This window comes from Salarias fasciatus, chromosome 8 (genome assembly GCF_902148845.1).
Source record: "Salarias fasciatus chromosome 8, fSalaFa1.1, whole genome shotgun sequence".
NCBI lineage: Eukaryota > Metazoa > Chordata > Actinopteri > Blenniiformes > Blenniidae > Salarias > Salarias fasciatus.
The window spans coordinates 18353516-18369221 of record NC_043752.1 but is presented as its reverse complement, the minus strand read 5'-3'; the positions used below and the strand labels follow the sequence as shown (position 1 = coordinate 18369221).

The 15706-nt window shown below is 53.3% G+C and overlaps 2 protein-coding genes across 3 annotated transcripts; one reads left to right on the top strand and one right to left on the bottom strand.

The window, feature by feature from the left end:
• The first annotated feature begins 83 nt into the window (after positions 1-83).
• Positions 84-3904, top strand: faap100 (FA core complex associated protein 100). The gene is made up of 8 exons (XM_030098125.1): positions 84-270; positions 340-671; positions 872-1680; positions 1769-1925; positions 2005-2860; positions 2935-3039; positions 3126-3209; positions 3385-3904. The coding sequence occupies exons 1-8, from the start codon at positions 118-120 to the stop codon at positions 3502-3504; spliced, it is 2616 nt and encodes an 871-aa protein (XP_029953985.1). The 5' UTR covers positions 84-117; the 3' UTR covers positions 3505-3904.
• Positions 3905-5112: 1208 nt separating this feature from the next.
• On the bottom strand, positions 5113-11875 carry fscn2b (fascin actin-bundling protein 2b, retinal). Of its 2 annotated transcripts, none has more exons than XM_030098126.1 (6): positions 11771-11875; positions 10962-11688; positions 6012-6168; positions 5659-5834; positions 5459-5626; positions 5113-5374 (listed from the first exon to the last, which is right to left on the bottom strand). In XM_030098126.1, the coding sequence occupies exons 1-6, from the start codon at positions 11861-11863 to the stop codon at positions 5169-5171; spliced, it is 1527 nt and encodes a 508-aa protein (XP_029953986.1). In that variant the 5' UTR covers positions 11864-11875; the 3' UTR covers positions 5113-5168. The 2 variants fall into 2 exon arrangements, with proteins under 2 accessions (XP_029953986.1, XP_029953988.1); XM_030098128.1 differs by having other exon boundaries at positions 5713-5834.
• Positions 11876-15706: the final 3831 nt, after the last annotated feature.

Sequence of the window (15706 nt, the reverse complement as noted above, 5' to 3'; positions counted from 1 at the left end):
TTGGTCAGAAACAGACGCGCGGGAGTGTGAGTATTTTCTCTCTGTCTGCATCCGGAACACAACAAACCCGTGCTCAGCTGAAATCTGCGTTTTACCTCATGTGTCCTCGGCTTGGCCATGGAGGGACGGTGCGCTGTCGACACGTGGACTCAGCTCGGGGGCTCGGGCGCGCGCGACACGGCGAAGCTGATCAGCTGTGAGCCTCACGTGTTCATCTGCGACGGGAGCCACCAAGTCTACGTCTTCAACACTAAAGAGAGGAAACTCGCGGTAAATGTTACATCAGTCTGGCTCCATTTGAGGGAGCGTGCTCAGTGTCTGATGGTTGTTTCTGTTCAGGCGGTGCTCCAGTCACCTGCTCCAGTCACTGACCTGTCACCTGGTCCTACCTGTGACCTCCTGTCACCTGGTCCTACCTGTGACCTCCAGTCACCTGGTCCTACCTGTGACCTCCAGTCACCTGGTCCTACCTGTGACCTCCAGTCACCTGGTCCTACCTGTGACCTCCAGTCACCTGCTCCTACCTGTGACCTCCTGTCACCTGGTCCTACCTGTGACCTCCTGTCACCTGCTCCTACCTGTGACCTGGAAGCTGAAAGACAGACGCACATCCTCTTTGTGTCCTGTGCGTCTGGAGTTTATTGTGTCGACCTGCAGTGTTTGCTGGACAGGTAAGGATCTGGAGTGTAACTTTTTAAAGTGCTTTATAAATAAACTTGCTTTGGATTTATTTGGCAAACCAACTGGAAGACTTGAAAATGATCCACCACAGTGTTTCTTTATAGCTTGAGGTTCCTGCCTTGTTTCTGCAGCTGAGATGTCCTTGTGTGATTTAAGGCTGGTTGATTGGTGTGGTCTGTGGTTCCTGCAGGGCTCCAGCCTCCCCCGGCCCGGCGGAGCTGGGCGTCTCCCCGGAGCGGCTGGTGGTGGAGGCGGGCGGAGCGTCGTCCCTGCTGCTGGTCGGCTCTGTGCTCCTCACTCTCAGCCAGAGAGACGAGTCCTGGCTGCTGACGGTCCATCAAACCCAGACCCCGCCCGGCCGGTGTGAGGAGCTGGGCTCCTTCAGCCTGCCTCTGGTGCCGGAGTCCGGACCGAGGAGGAGGAGGAGGAGGACTGTGCTGATCTGCCTCCACTGTGGCGACGCTTCGCCTCCGTCCTCCTCCTCAGATTCCTCTCTGCCCGGCGGCCACTTCCGCCTGGAGCCGCTCATGTTCAGGCTGCTGTTCGGGGTGGAGGCCGCCCTGGCCGGCTCGCCGGTCGTCCTGTGCGGCCTGCCGGACGGGCGCCTGGCCTTCGCGCCGCTCCGCCTGCCGGGGTCCCGGCTCCGAGTCCTGCACAGCCTGGAGCAGCCGGTGGCCGTGGTGGCGGCTCCCGGTCCGGGACTCGCTCGCTGCTTGGTGGCGCTGGGCGAACGAGGCGGACTGGTCCTGATCGGGGCCGACCGGGGCGGCGGGCTGGGCTTCACCGAGGCCCGCGTGGCGGCGCCGGCGCCCGTGGCCTGCGGCTGCGTGGATGAGCGGCGTCTGTACTACAGCACCGGCTCGGACCTGCTGGCTCTGGATTTACCAGAGGGATCATCAGGGGGAGACGGCGGCGAGGAGGCCGCCGCCCTTCCAAGCCCCACCAGCCTGAACGTGTGCAGGGTGGCGGCCCTGTCGGAGCCCGCACGCCACACTGCAGGTGAGAACGCCGCCCCCCTGATCACCGCCTCCCGGGAAGCTCTCCGTTTCTTTGTCCTGACAGAAAGCTTTCTGCTGCGGCGCCTCAGGTGGCGTGGAGCTGCTGGCGCTCTCTGAGCGAGGACGCCTCCTCAGGATCCGCCTCCCTGAGCGCAGAGCCGAGTCGGGGGTCGCCACGCCGCCGTCCTCCCAGGCGGGCCGCAGACTCCGGGACCTGCTGTCCGCCATCGGGGACGTCTGTGAGAGGTGGAGCCAGCAGACGCCAGGTCTTCATGAAGGCTCCGTCAGCAGGTCGGCTCACGTCCCGCTTCTCGCTTCCTTTCAGGGCGTCGGCTCTGGAAACCGTCATCAAGTCCAGAAACGCCGTCCTGCGGCGCCTCAACCAGGTGATCAGCGTGAGCCTGCTGCTGGCCGCCGAGCCCCCCGCCCCGCGGCAGAGGCCCGTCCGGTGTGTGGGCGGGGCCAGCTGGAGCAGCCTGCTGCAGAGACGCGTCCTGACCCTCCGCTGCGTCCTGCACAACGCCAGTCCCTACGTCCTGGAGGCGGGCTGGACCCTGAGCCTCGCCGTGCTCCCCCTCTGCGCTCCGGCCCCGGCGGGAGGGGGGAGTCCCTCCAGGAGCTTCTCCTTCCCGCTGCGGCGTCTGTCCTCCGGGGACAAGCTGGAGGTGTCCGTCCCTTTAGCGGAGGACGGCGACGCCTGCTTCCCTCTGTCGGTGAGCTGCTCGCTCGTCTTCTCGCTCTCCGGCCTGCTGGGGGGCGAGGAGGCGGGACGCCCCGCCGGCTGTGTCAGCCTGCCTCTCGACACGCTGACAGTGGACTGGCTGCACGGCCTGCGGGTCGGCGGTCCGAGAGCCGGCGCCGTCGGAGGCGACCTGTCGGGTTTCCTGCGGTCACACGGCGGCAGACGGAACGAGAGCGGCTCCACCCAGACCTACTGCGCCTGCGTCCGGGTCTCTGCAGCGCTGCTGAGCCGCGCCCTGCTGCCGGAGCGCTCCGACCCGGACCCTGAAGAGCCCAGACCGGCGCCGCCGGACCTCCGCCTGGCCCTGCTGGACTGGCTGCTGTCCGGAGGAGGCGGAGCGGCGAGGGCGGAGCCCCGGGAGCTGCAGGCGGACCGCAGAAGCGCCGTCGTCCTCGCCTGCGCTCCCGACGGGGCGCCGGTCAGACTCTCGGCTGCAGAGGTGAAGAAGACGGTCGAAGCTCAGACGTCTTCCTGCGTTTGACCGCCTGGTATTTAAGCAGACCTGTTCTCCAGGTAGCTGCGGGGGAGGAGTCCCCGGCCGCCGTCCGGGTCCAGGCTGAGAGCCCGTCCGTGGCGGCGGTGTGTGGGCTGCACCACGCCCTGCTGAGCAGGATCCAGGTAGGAGCAGAGGAGCCGGCCGGCCTCCACGTCGTCACACCTCCAAGCCTCTGACCGTCTGACTTCCTGCCGCTTGTTTTCCTCAGACTCTGCTGCAGAAGGCTCCGGAGGAAACTTCCTCCACATCGGTCCAGAGTTTAGCACTGAGACGAGCGCTGCAGAGAGCCGAGGTGAGTCTGTTACTGTCGTCACCATGGCAACGGCCAAAACTTCTTCGTTTTTGCATTTTGGATTTAGTCATTTTCTCTTCTTTTTACGATACTCAGTGTGAGTATTGTAACTGTCTTCTCAGCTGCTCTGTTCTGAACTGTTTCTTTCCTCTCCTGCCTTCATTTGTGTCAACAGATGCATCAGAACCGGATCTCGGCGGCTCTCGCCACCGCCGCCGCGTCCGCCGGCCAGATTAACCAGCATCTCCTCGCTGTTTACAGAGAACTCAGAGAAAATCCTCTGCTCATAACGTGACGCCTGCAGCCGCCCGTCTGTGTTCAGTAATTAATATTCCTCTCCGCTGTTCGGGAAACGCTCTCGAGATCCGGAGCCTCGTGTCGGGAACGAGGCTGGAACCCTCCCGACGACCGTCTCAGGCTCTCTTTACAAACTGAAACGTTGAGTTTGAGCGACTGCAGAGCAAACCGCTGTGACGACGGCCTGTGTTCCAGGTGTGTTTCTGGTTCCCAGTCCTGAGCTGTGAACCAGGAACCAGCCACTGTTGGACTGCTGTTTGATTCCCTCCCATCAGGTTCTGATGTGCAGATGGTTGTCGTTTCACACACGGCGTTTGGGAAGCTTAAGAGAGATTTCCTTTAATAAAGATATAAAAGATAAATAAGAATGAAAAAGATGAGCCCTTCTGATATAATCCATGAAGATTTAATGGCCTGGAGCCTGAATTAAACTTATCGTAGTAGGTAAGAGGACGCCGACTCTGTCGATTTTGCAAGACAAGCATCACTTTGAGCCCACATCAGTTTTTTTTTTCCTTCCATCATCGAACCCAAGAGGGCAAACAGGAGGAGAATGGAGGCTGCTCGTTCATTACGTCCTCATGTTTTACACGTCTTACTGTAACTTCTCTCTACTGTAGTTGTAGAATATGATTACAGAAATATCAAGGGTGTTACAGAATAAGATCTACCTGTGCATCTTTTGTCTAACTTTGGGTTACCAGGTGTTTCAGACCATTAGTGAAGAGACAGACTGGACTATCAGATATTCACACGTACAAATTGATTTAGATTCACGAATGACAGAAACGGTCTTCTCTGATCTGAAGAATGAGTCTTCAGTGTAACAATAGGAGCTCGGGTTGCTTCACAATCAAACAAATCACAGCTGTCATTTCTTTACAAGCCAGTGATACTCTGTAAAAAAGAAAAAGATGAGAATGGTAAACATGTAATGTCTGTTATTGTCTTCAAGAAGCTGAGAACCAACTTATGTAAATGTTTCAAAGATATTTCAGCCATTTCATCTGTTTTCTCTGAGGTTCCAGCTACTGTATTTTTATTAATTTTAGGCTGTTTTTCACTGTTTCTTATAACAGTTTTCAGCCATTCTAATTTTTCTTTCCTTTTTTCTTTTCGGTCATTTTTCTCAAGACATAAGAGTGAAACTGGTTCTGGTGTGTAAATGGAACAAACATTAAATCAGAGTGTGTGTTGACGGGCCAGTCCTGACAGCCGGAGAGCCACTGGAGGCCGAGCAGCAGCAGCCATCAGCGTGAGCACCAACACTTTCCCCAGCGAAACCGGAGATTCCGGGATGGGGCTCCTCCACGGAGTTTCCATGTTCTCCCTGTGAGTGTGTGGGATGTCTGTGATACCTGCCGTCTCAACCTGCACCAACTGTGAAATAAAAGCTGACAACTAAACAGAATCGCTTCAGAACTGAGCCTCACAGCTCAAACCGTGAAGTTCGGGGGGGATGAGCGACTCCATGCTGCAGAGACAGATCCTGACATAAAACTTTATTTCTAAAGCTACGTTCACAAAACAAAAGAAAGATGTAGAAAACAGTAACAGCAGAGGGAATGAAACCTCCAGGGAGGAAGAGGAGGGAGGGGATGGAGTGGACCCTCTGAGTCTGTATGTCTGTGTTTTTAGAGCGGATGAAGTCCTGGGTTCACATCAGTACTCCCAGAGGGCCGAGCTGCTGGGGCCGGGCCCGTCCCCCTTCAGCGTGCCTCCCTGGTCGCCACGCAGGTACTTCCCGCTCTTGGCCCGGATGGCGAGGCGGCCGCGCTCCAGCAGCTCCAGGGAGAAGGCCTCCGGGGCCTCGCCGTCCGAACACACCAGCCCGGCGCCGTTCACGTACCAGAACCGCCCGTCGGCGCCTGGCGGGCACAAGACACACGCTTTAGACAGCAGAAGACAGGGAGGCAGCCGGGGGGTCATGAGGGGTCGTGAGGGGTCGTGACCTTTGATGTGGTAGGCCCCGCCACTGAACTCCAGGCTGAAGATGTCGTAGACGGATCTGCTGGCGTCCAGCGTGCTGGAGTTCCTGTGGCGGCAGATGAAGCCGTTCTCCCCCCTCAGGATCAGCATGGGCCGGTTGATCAGCTTCAGAGTGAGCAGCTCGTCCTCCCCTGGGAGTCAGAACCAGAACCAGAACCAGAACCTGAGTCAGACCCAGAACCTGAGCCGCCTGGCCGCTCAGAGGACACAGCCTCACCGATGGAGTCGCTGACAGCCAGCAGCTGGCCGTTCTTCTTGGTGCAGATGTATTTCCCATTGTTAGCTTTCAGCGCCACCTTGTGGCCAAGCCACTCCACTGAAAACATGGTGTCTGCAGACCTGAGGGAGAAAGATTAATTCACCTTCACAGAAGTTGGGGATGAAAAAAACAGACTGTGAGATAAAATACACCACTGGAAAAATAGAATAAAATGAGGAAATTAAAAAAAAAAAAGATCAGATCTCAGTCCTCCTCTCGTGACCGGGGTCAAAGGAGACGTGACCCCGTGAACTCACACCGCCGTGCTGGTGGTCTGGACGCCCCCGTGAGCCACCAGGGCCCAGTAGTTCCCCTGGCTGCTGCGGAAGGTGCTCTTCTTGGTGTCCCTGTCGATCTCCATCTGGAACGTCTCCGTGTCCGTCTCGTCCTCCTGGTTGGCGGCCAGGCTCACTCCTGGGGGGGGGGGCATGCTGCCATTAATACTTTACAGAGAAGCAGTGAAAGTAGAGGAGTGTGTGGAACTGGAGAGCTGCAGTGAAAGGATCTGAATCATGATCCAGAAACCAGGATGCTGCTCTGCTGAAAGCAGATTCATCCCTGTTATGAATCCTCTAACTTCCTGACGCCACTGCTTCTTTTCCTTGGGCATTTTGCTTTCCCTTGCTCTCCCTTCCCCCACCCCCCCCCCCGGTGAACCTCTGACCCCCAGGAGCCCCGCCCCCTGCCCTCGGCCCACCTCCGGCCCGGCCTCTCTGGCCTCCTCGCAGCGGGGCTCGGATATAATCAGCTTTCCAGCGCGGCCTGCCCGATCCCTCAATCCCCCCAATAAAAGAATAAAGGAGCAACAGGAAAAGACCGGAGGATTTTATGGTCCACACTTAGCAGGATGTTCAGATAATTACCAGCCGCTCTCAGACTCAAGGAACCATGGATGATCAAACACAGGCAGAACACACTCCCTCTGCAAAACCCTCTGCATCGTCTGAACTCTTTAACATCCTCACTGGGCAAAAGGCAATTAAGAAGCATTTATTTACATTTTCCGTTTATTTATTTGGGAGAAATAGAAGGATTTGCTTTTCCAATCAAACATTCCGATCAGCTGAGAGGCTGAGTATTAAAGACGTCTGAGGAACAAGGGGGGATAGTTCACTGGGGAGAATTACTGGAATCACTACAAGATTCGCTTCACTTCAGTGGCTAGTATTTTCTTAATAATCTTCCTACATAAGTAGCTTTGAAGAAGTTGTTTCAGTTCTGTGAAACTGTCCTTTAAGCGACGAGATTCCCTTTTTTTAATTCTGAAAACTGTTCAAGTGGATCAGAAACCCGGTTTCGGACAGTCTTTCTTCTAATTGAAACTCTGTTAATGTCTCACAACAGCTCAGATTAACCTGTACTACACCTAAAACTGCACCATGAAAACACTGCAGCTGCAGAACGCTCTCTGTGTGTCTGCATTAATGAGAGAAGCTCTGATTTAACTGATACTGTTTCACCGAACTCCTGTTTACCAGAGGAGGACGGAATCACTGAACCCAGAGTCTCTGTCCTGAATCCACTTTAATGTTAACCTGTGTCTGTCGAACCTGTGACTCCTGATCAGCTTTTAATAAATGTTACTTTACAATTTAAGTGCTGTCTGTGAGAGTGACTTGTTATTTGTTGGTGCAGGGCTAATAGATCAACAAATAAGTCAAAATCACATCATTACAGCTTTTAAAAGAAAGTATTAAAACTATTTTTTCCCCCAAAAGTAGTAATCTTAGAAAAAAAAAACATCTCAACAAGAAGACTGACTATAAACTTTTTGAAGTGATAGCAGAAAAAAAATCATGTTTTCCTCCTAAGTCAAAAAGAAGACACTTCCTTCAGCCCCGGATGGTTCCTGCTGCCTGATGCTCTCTGGCGTCTCCGTTGGGGGCCCGCCCCACACTTTGAGCACCGCTGCATGAAGGAGGTGCGAGGCTACTGGAAGAGACTCCACCAAACATCTGTGTGTGTGTGTGTGTGTGTGTGTGTGTGTGTGTGTGTGTGTGTGTGTTATCTCACGCCTGTTGCTAGAAGCTGTAATTTATGGTTTGTGACAGTGAATCTTACATGTTTTAACGCCATTTTCAGGCGTTTTGCTCCAGTTTGAATTGTGACTGCAGAGATAAATTGGAAAAATGGGGGGAAAGGGGGCCGAAACGTGACAAAGATGTCATGGTTGCCGAGTGACTGGGATGCTTTAATCACATCTTATTCACACCCGATAAACTAGGTCTCATGAGTTCTTACACGTGCTTAAATTATCATTGATCTTAAGTGCATCTGAAGCATGAATGTAAGTGTCTGTGCAGCGACGCCCGAGGCCCGCCGCTCCCGGCCTCTCTCATCCCCACTCAATGTCATGCTTTGTCTACCTATTCCATGTGTCCATTTCACACTAATTCAAGCCAGAAATGATCTTCAGAGAGGGCTCAGCTGGGACCGGGGAGGCACTATCAGATAGACGGGAAAGAGAGAGGGACGGAGGAAGAGAGAGCGGGAGGAGGGGGGTGAACGCTCTGATACCCGAGCCAGCAATCTGAACACATCAGTAGCTGTGTTGACGACCACCTTCTGGACAAACATGCAGATGGAGACGGTGTTGCTTGTGTCTGTTGAGGCCCTCCAGTGCTCCTCAGCACCATTCAGAAAGCTGCACTGCTGCTTCACTCTGGATCAGAACCTAAATCTAGCTCCGCTTGCCGGTGCTGTCCTACCGACAACCTCCAGACGGAGCAGGCCTAACTAATCCATCAGCGATAGAAGGGTCTGGCATCAATTATTAATGGTAAGCCGATGCCACTATCCCTTTGTCCCTTATTTTCTTCTTTCTCTCAATCCTTCATCCCACTCCGCTGTGTTTTCTGCTGGTTTTCTGCTAACACACCATGAGAGCGCGTTGGCCCGTGTTAATGGAAAGAGTGTGTGTCTTTGGGCTGTCGTCTCATGAGCGGCCCACTCAGAGCCGGGAGACGCAGGAGGGTGGAGGGAGGCACGACCTGCCCGACACGCAAAGACGTGCAAAACCACACAAAGCGACGTCAATGTTTTCGCATATTTGCATCTCAGCGCACGTCCGAGGGCAGTTCTGCTGCTACTGACCCGTTTACTGCGTCTGCGAACCACATCGGACTCCTCGGCACTAAAGGGAGGCGAAGCAGAAGTGCTAATTTATGAGCGCAGACAGAAAAGACATCTGGGAGGAAGAGGAGCCCACCTGTCTCCACACACACTCCTATTGTTCTGAAATCCTCCGGGTGTCGTCCTACAGCGGCGTCCCCCCTTCTCCCTTTCTTCTGCTTTAACCGTTATGTTGAATGTGAAGGTAAGGAGGCCAAGCGCAGAGATTCTACTTCCTCACATTTTTTCCATTTTGTACTTTTTTTTTAGTTCAAGATAACATTCAGAAACTCAGATGCTCACTTGACAAGACGTATCTTCTCAACGTGGACTTTCCCACTCAGCTCTGCTGTTACATCCTGCCTCTCTGACTGTGTTTCCTTGATTTTCGGTAACCGCATGGGCCCCGACTGGAGCTGGAGCTGGGGTGATCGGGCTGGATTAGCGGGTTAGAGCGGAACCCGGTGGGGCACAAGTTTTGGCCGCAGGTAAGAGCCGGCTTGGGTTTCTGAAAGCAGACTCCCCCCTCGCCTTCCAGGAACGGGGGCCAGCTTCATCAATAATTCAACACACCTCACCGCTCGCCGCAGCAGGACGGCGTGGTAGTGAGTGGGCGAGTGTCTTGGAGAAAGATAAAGCTTTTGTTTGGACAGAACAAGTAGAGAGAGGCCAGAGGAATGAGAGAGAGAGAGAGAGAGTACGCTGCGAGCTTTACATGAAAGAGCTCTACATGCTCATGTATGGACGTCTGAACGGGCCGCGGTCCGTACGGTAGAGTCCGTGCGTGCATCAGAATCAGGCGTGTTTTTCCCTCCCCCTCGACCAATCAGTTTACAAGGCTCCCAGTAGTTTGGTTCCTGGCTGCAGCCCCCACTGCTGACCAGGAACAATGAGCACAGAGAGATTCGGTTACAGCACCCAGGGTAGGAGAAACTCAAGCCTGCAGACAAGAATCTGCAGCTCTGGGATGGCTGTCATGGCCAAGTATGCTGACAAGCGCTGTTGGTGTATGCTAATCCACCCCAAATCCAGCCTCAAATCAGACCAGCCAGCCCTCACGACCATCAGCACTTGAAATTCAATGCAGGTCCCGCTCAGTGTGCACCTCTGCCGAGATGCAACGTGACACTCACAATTACAACCGTTCCACTTTTTACTCTGATCAAAGAAATTCAACCTTGTTTCGGAGAAGAAGTGACTTTGAAGAGAACGAGGAACAGGTGTAATCCATCAGTTCAGGAGAGTGGTGCGATGCCTGCCTGCTGATCAAATAACCCCCTCCGACAGCCCTACAACAAGACCGAGGAGTAAATACATCCTACATTATCAACAGAGCATTACTGTACAGCATATTGGTTACAAGCAGCTGTTTCAGTGGGTCCGAGGAGCAAAGCGCTGGATGTTCACACCATAAGACGACAAAGCCAGGGGGAACATTCGAGAAGGGATTTTTAAAAATATCAATATTCCTGATACATCACCTGGGAAAAGAAAAGGGAAATGGTTGAAACTTTTATATCTGCTAAATTGCAATGTTCAGGATTTTAAAACGGCTCATTTTGAGTTTTGTAACACTGATCCTTTACAACATGTGAATTGTACCTCGGGAATCTGTTCCTGTAGGTTTCTCTCTTACAATAAATTCACAGTATTAACCAAAGAAAAAGGTTTGTTTGCTGCAGGAGACTCCTCGCTACCAGTGAGCTCAACCAAATCAGTGACGAGGCTGAAAGTCTCCTCTATCACTCTCATCTATCTTGTTTTCCTGGAAAGGTCCGCCCGTCCGCCGGGCTGTCGATGCATGTTGACGCGCGGACTACATTACCCATAATTACCATGCATTCCTTATCAGCTGCCAATTTCTGCTTCATTATGTATGTGAGTGGGTCACCCTGTGTCAGCAGAAGCTCATGTGACCACCCTGAGAGGCAGCCCGGGTCAGCCTTTGTCCATTTAATCAGACACTTGGGATTCTTTGAAAGACTATGGAGGAGCTGGAAAGCTGTCAGAGGAGCAGCTTGTGCATTCATGCGAGGATTCAGGGGGGAGGTGGAAAATCAGTACGTCCTGTGGGCTCATGCGCCGTGTTTTCCTACCTTGTCTAATAGACACGTATCGGCCGTTGGCTGCTATCAGAACCACCTGTGGATGGCTCTCCTCCAAGTCAAACAGTTCGTCTTTGCCCGGTTTGGAGCAGCGTCCGGACCTCAGAGTCCCCGTCGGCCCCATGGGGGACAAATACTTCCCCTCGCAGTCTTTGAACGCCAGCTTCCCGCACTTGAACTCCAGCGTGTACGCCGTGACCCTCCCGCTCTGCGTCAGCAGCTTCCCGTCGTTGCCCAGGAAGCGGCCGTCGCACGTCTTCAGGCAGTACTTCCCGTCCAGGTAGACCAGGGTCAGGAGCGCCGCCACGCCCCAGGGGATGTTCAGGTCCACGGCGATCTCGCCGTCCTCCATGGAGAGGTGGGCGTAGCGCTTGCGGGCCACGGACAGCAGGTTGGCCTGCGGGTGCAGGGCCAGGTGCACGGCCCACAGCTCGGCGTCTGTGACGGCCTGAGCGAAGCAGGACAGGTAGTCCCGCGAGCCCCCGAAGAAGCGGAGGTACTGTTCGGACTGCAGGGCCCAGCGGCCGTCGGACTGAGCCACGATCAGGAAGCGGCAGTCCGAGTTGTGGCCGTCCGCTTCGCAGCTGACGATGCCGTCCTTGTCGGAAGCCAGGTAGCGGCCCAGGTGGCTCCGCAGATAAACCACCTGGGCGTCCTGCGAGTCCTGCTCCAGAGTCCACATCTGCTTCTTCTTCAGGCTGGGAGCGGAGGCATTCACCTAACAGACAGTCAGGGTGAAGTGAAACTCGAGTTTCATATCACAAAAATGGCAAGAACAGCGACGCTTGCTAATTCTGTACCTTGAAACCGAAGGTCTCGGCAGTGAGGTAGCGACCCTCGTGATTGATCAGACCGAACTGCAGCTTCAGAGGTCGGTTCCCATTAGAGGGCATCTTCACCTGAGCATTGGAAAGGGTGGCAGACGGAGGAGGGACAAGGAGCCAGACGAGTTAGAGGTGTGGAGAGGGAGAACCGGGAGGCGACAAGAGATGCCAAAGTGAAAGATGTGCCCTAAAAGAGGGAATAGCAGGTTTTAAAAAAGGTAATGAGGAAGGAGAGCTGTGCTGTCTGGGGGAGTGATGAAATGCAAAAGTCATAAAGGCAGGAAATCAATTCATTAAGGTACAGTATATAAAGCACTCTGAAAACCACAAATTCCTTCCCCCGCCCATGGCTTCATTATACATATTTCCAGCCACAGCCTCCTAATTTACTTACTGTGGTTTTGTGGCTTCCCCTCTGCAGCTCCTGCGGCTCTAATTCCAGCTCCCAGATTTAAGAGCCTTCTTTCACCAAGCGTCCTCTTGTAATTCTTTCTGGGATTTTTTTTTTCCCCCTACTCCTGCTGCCTCTCGCTCCCTGTTGATCAGGTCTCCCGGCTCGCCTCCACCACTACTTCTGTTCCCCCTAATCAGGTTAGAGGCAGCAAAGACTTGAGTCAACCTTGATCTCTCTTCAGTCCGGTGTCAACCCTCCTTTCTCTGTAGACTAATTTTGCCGTGGACTGCTTATCTCCGCTCCTGCAGCCTGCCCTCGCACTCTTTCTCGGTGAACAATGCACTCTCATCCAGCCTCACTCCTGCTCTTGCATGACTTGTTATTCACCCTGAAGGCTCAATCACTGGGTGCCCCCCTGACCGGGCTTCTCCGGGGTTTTGTGTTTGCCCCTCCTCTGGCGTCTTTGCCAACTATCTTTGGATCAATCAGGTGGAATTCTCTGACCTTGCCCGCCACTTTTTCTTTTCCCGGAGACCAGGCTCCTTGTTTGTCAGACATAAGTTTGATCAGTGAAGGAGAACATCCTCGAAAGTCCTACAAATTTTATGGCGACGCATTGAAGGACTCCTTCACTCCATCTCCACACATAAGCCGTCCATCACGACTGAACTCCACAACAAAAGGTGCTCGCCTCTGTAATCTTAAGCCTCTCTCTGTCGCTTTTCCCTCCCATCCTCTCCTGCTCTCCCGCTGCCTTTCTCTAACCTGCCATGTGTGTAATCCTGCCTTTCCCTGCCTCTGCACCTGATTCTGAGCTCTGCGCTTCAGCTGCCCGTGTGACACGTAAAGAGAGGCAAGAAGAAACAATGTGCAAACACACACACACACACACACTCGCGCAGAGTGGTGGGTAACCAGAGCACCCCCCACGTCTTTGGGGTAGTTGGCTGAGTGCGGCTCGCCTTACCGGCCTGAGCCGGGCTTCAGTTACACACCTTCTCTGATTGCAAGCCTGCTGGGTCAGTCCTGATGGGACGACGGTCCGAGAGGCGAATTCAGGAAAGGAGACGGCGACAATAACAAGCTGATCAACGTATGGAGTTCTTAAATGAGTGTGTGTGTGTGTGTGTGTGTGTGTGTGTAATCAGCTTGCCAATCAGCCTATTATAAGTCTTCTTTGCAGAGTAAACAGACGTGTCTGTTCCTGAATCCATCTAATCCTCAACCTAATCATCCCAACCTGGCTAATCTACTAGCGCTACCCCCAACACACACACACACACACACACACACATGTGCACACACACACACACACACACACACACACACACACACACACACACACACACACACACACACACAGAGGTCACAGGAGGGGCTCAGGGTCCACAGTGAACATCACCCACCCAAAGATTTACTCCTCCTGACCCAGACTTGAACCGCCGCACTTTCCGCAAAATGTAATGAACAATGCAGGTTCTGCACACACACACACACACACACACACACACACACACACACACACACACACACACACACACACACTCTGCACAAACACAGATGCTGAAGGACATAAGAGGTGCCATTGTTCTCTCCACTGCTGCAGTGGCAACCAGGTGCAAAACAGAAAACACGACAGTATTTCAATTAAACTGCAACACAACAAGGAAATGAAACACTCAACAAGAAAAAGCTCCCGCATTGTGTTTTGGTTGGCTGTGGCTGAGTCAAGACACTAATTTTCAATACTTTAGCCTACCAGGAATTATAATTCTGACTTTCTATTTTCCATTTTGCACACATTGGGTTGTTTACCGCGTGAATACGGTCAACATTTGGCATCAACTCATGTTTGAGTCGTTCACTGTCCATAAGGACGGAGACATCAGGGGGGAAATTTGGAGGCGATGTCAGGAATACGCGGCAGGTTTTACACCGACTTTATGAACTCTATCTGGACAAAGGCCATTGAAAAGTCATCTCCTTACACACACTTAATGATGTGGAGGAAATCACTTCTTATAAAGTTTCCCCCTGCTCCTCCTTTTTATCTGCTCTCCGGCCAGTAAAGGGAGTGTGTGTGAGAGCTCCGTGTCTCTTATCTATAAAATAAAGAAATCGCACTTTTAGGTTTAAAATCCTTTCAGCTTAAACACACCGAGACACACACACACCTTCACAGTTAAAGGGGTAGCGGTGGAGGCAGGGGGGAGACAGCCTCTCTGCTCACAAATCAAAAAACTCTTACACTGTTATTGTTATCAGTGCTATTATTTTCATTACTATCGCTATTATCACTATTACTGTACTTCCTCCTCGTACGTATCCTATCCCACGCATCATTAGCTCGCCCCGAGGCCCCCGGGGGCCGCCGCGTCGTCTGCTGATGTGCCGCCGCCGCCGCTGTCGGCGCTGTGACGCCTGTCGATAGCCAAGCAGATGTTTTCTTTTTCTTTCTTTCTCTCTTTTTTTTTTTCCCACCCCTTATTCTGGGACGGCGGCTGTGCCAGGTTCACCGTGGCAACCGTGGGATGGTGCTTTAGAAGCCATTACAGCGATCCTCTGATGACACTCAAATAGCTATCATTACACCTCCTCCAAGGAGACACAGAGAGGGGAGCAGGGAGGGAGGGAGGAGGGGAGGGAGGAGGGAGGGAGGCAGGGAGGGGGGCGACACCGGAGGAGCCGATGAGGAGCGAGCAGAGAAGAGGCGAGGACGGGGGGAACAGCTGAGGGGTGAGCGGCGGGAAAAGGGTTAAGGACGGCGTGCAGCACGGGCAGAATTTGCAAATTACAGAGGCAGGCATGGACGGGAAGAGTTAAAGACGAAGTGGGAGCCAGGAAAACCGGGCAGAGGGGCAGGAGTGATGGAGAGAGAGAATTTCAAATGACCGTTTCTGAGTTAACAGCCTCCAGCCTTTTTCTACCCTATTAAGTTCTATTCTGCCATTACTTGGGACTGCGGGGTGCTGCCTCGTACCCCACAGTGTCCCCCCCGCTCACACACACACACACACACACACACACACACACACACACACACACACACACACACACACACACACACACACACACACACACACACACAGCCACGTCCTTCCTCTCCTCCCTCACTCCGTCCTCCTCTCTCCTGCATCCAGTTCAATTCCAGAGGTGGTGAACTAAATGACAGAGAGATCATCCGGATCAATCTCTGAGTTCATGCTTGTTCTTGTTGTTGCAGAAAGCAAAACAAGCTGTAAGGGCGGCCTCTCTCTTCTTTTTGTCTGCTCTCATCCTTTGTTCATTTCTCTGCCCGTTTCCTTCTCTCTCCACAGACGTGACTCTGCTCCAGACTAAAATGAACACATTAGAACCTGATTGTTTTTCAGGGCGACCTGTTACACAATTAAACAGCTCCGTCTGATCAGCTGAGGCCAATCCAGCCTTTAAGAAGACATTTAAGAGAGAAAGTTGTTGTTAACTCATGATTAGGCCTTTGCCTGTGTGTCTAAAACTCTGTTGTACTGTCTACTAAA

What these genes read in the sequence shown, in the direction of transcription:
- faap100 (XM_030098125.1), top strand. Translation starts at nt 118, where the DNA reads ATGGAGGGACGGTGCGCTGTCGACACGTGGACTCAGCTCGGGGGCTCG. An exon ending in ATCGGGGACGTCTGTGAGAG is followed by an intron (nt 1,926 to 2,004) that starts GTGGAGCCAGCA and finishes GCTTCCTTTCAG; the next exon opens with GGCGTCGGCTCTGGAAACCG. An exon ending in GAGCGCTGCAGAGAGCCGAG is followed by an intron (nt 3,210 to 3,384) that starts GTGAGTCTGTTA and finishes TTGTGTCAACAG; the next exon opens with ATGCATCAGAACCGGATCTC.
- fscn2b (XM_030098126.1), bottom strand. Translation starts at nt 11,863, where the DNA reads ATGCCCTCTAATGGGAACCGACCTCTGAAGCTGCAGTTCGGTCTGATC. An exon ending in ATACGTGTCTATTAGACAAG is followed by an intron (nt 6,169 to 10,961) that starts GTAGGAAAACAC and finishes CCCCCCCCCCAG; the next exon opens with GAGTGAGCCTGGCCGCCAAC. An exon ending in AGGTTCTGGGTCTGACTCAG is followed by an intron (nt 5,627 to 5,658) that starts GTTCTGGTTCTG and finishes TCTGACTCCCAG; the next exon opens with GGGAGGACGAGCTGCTCACT.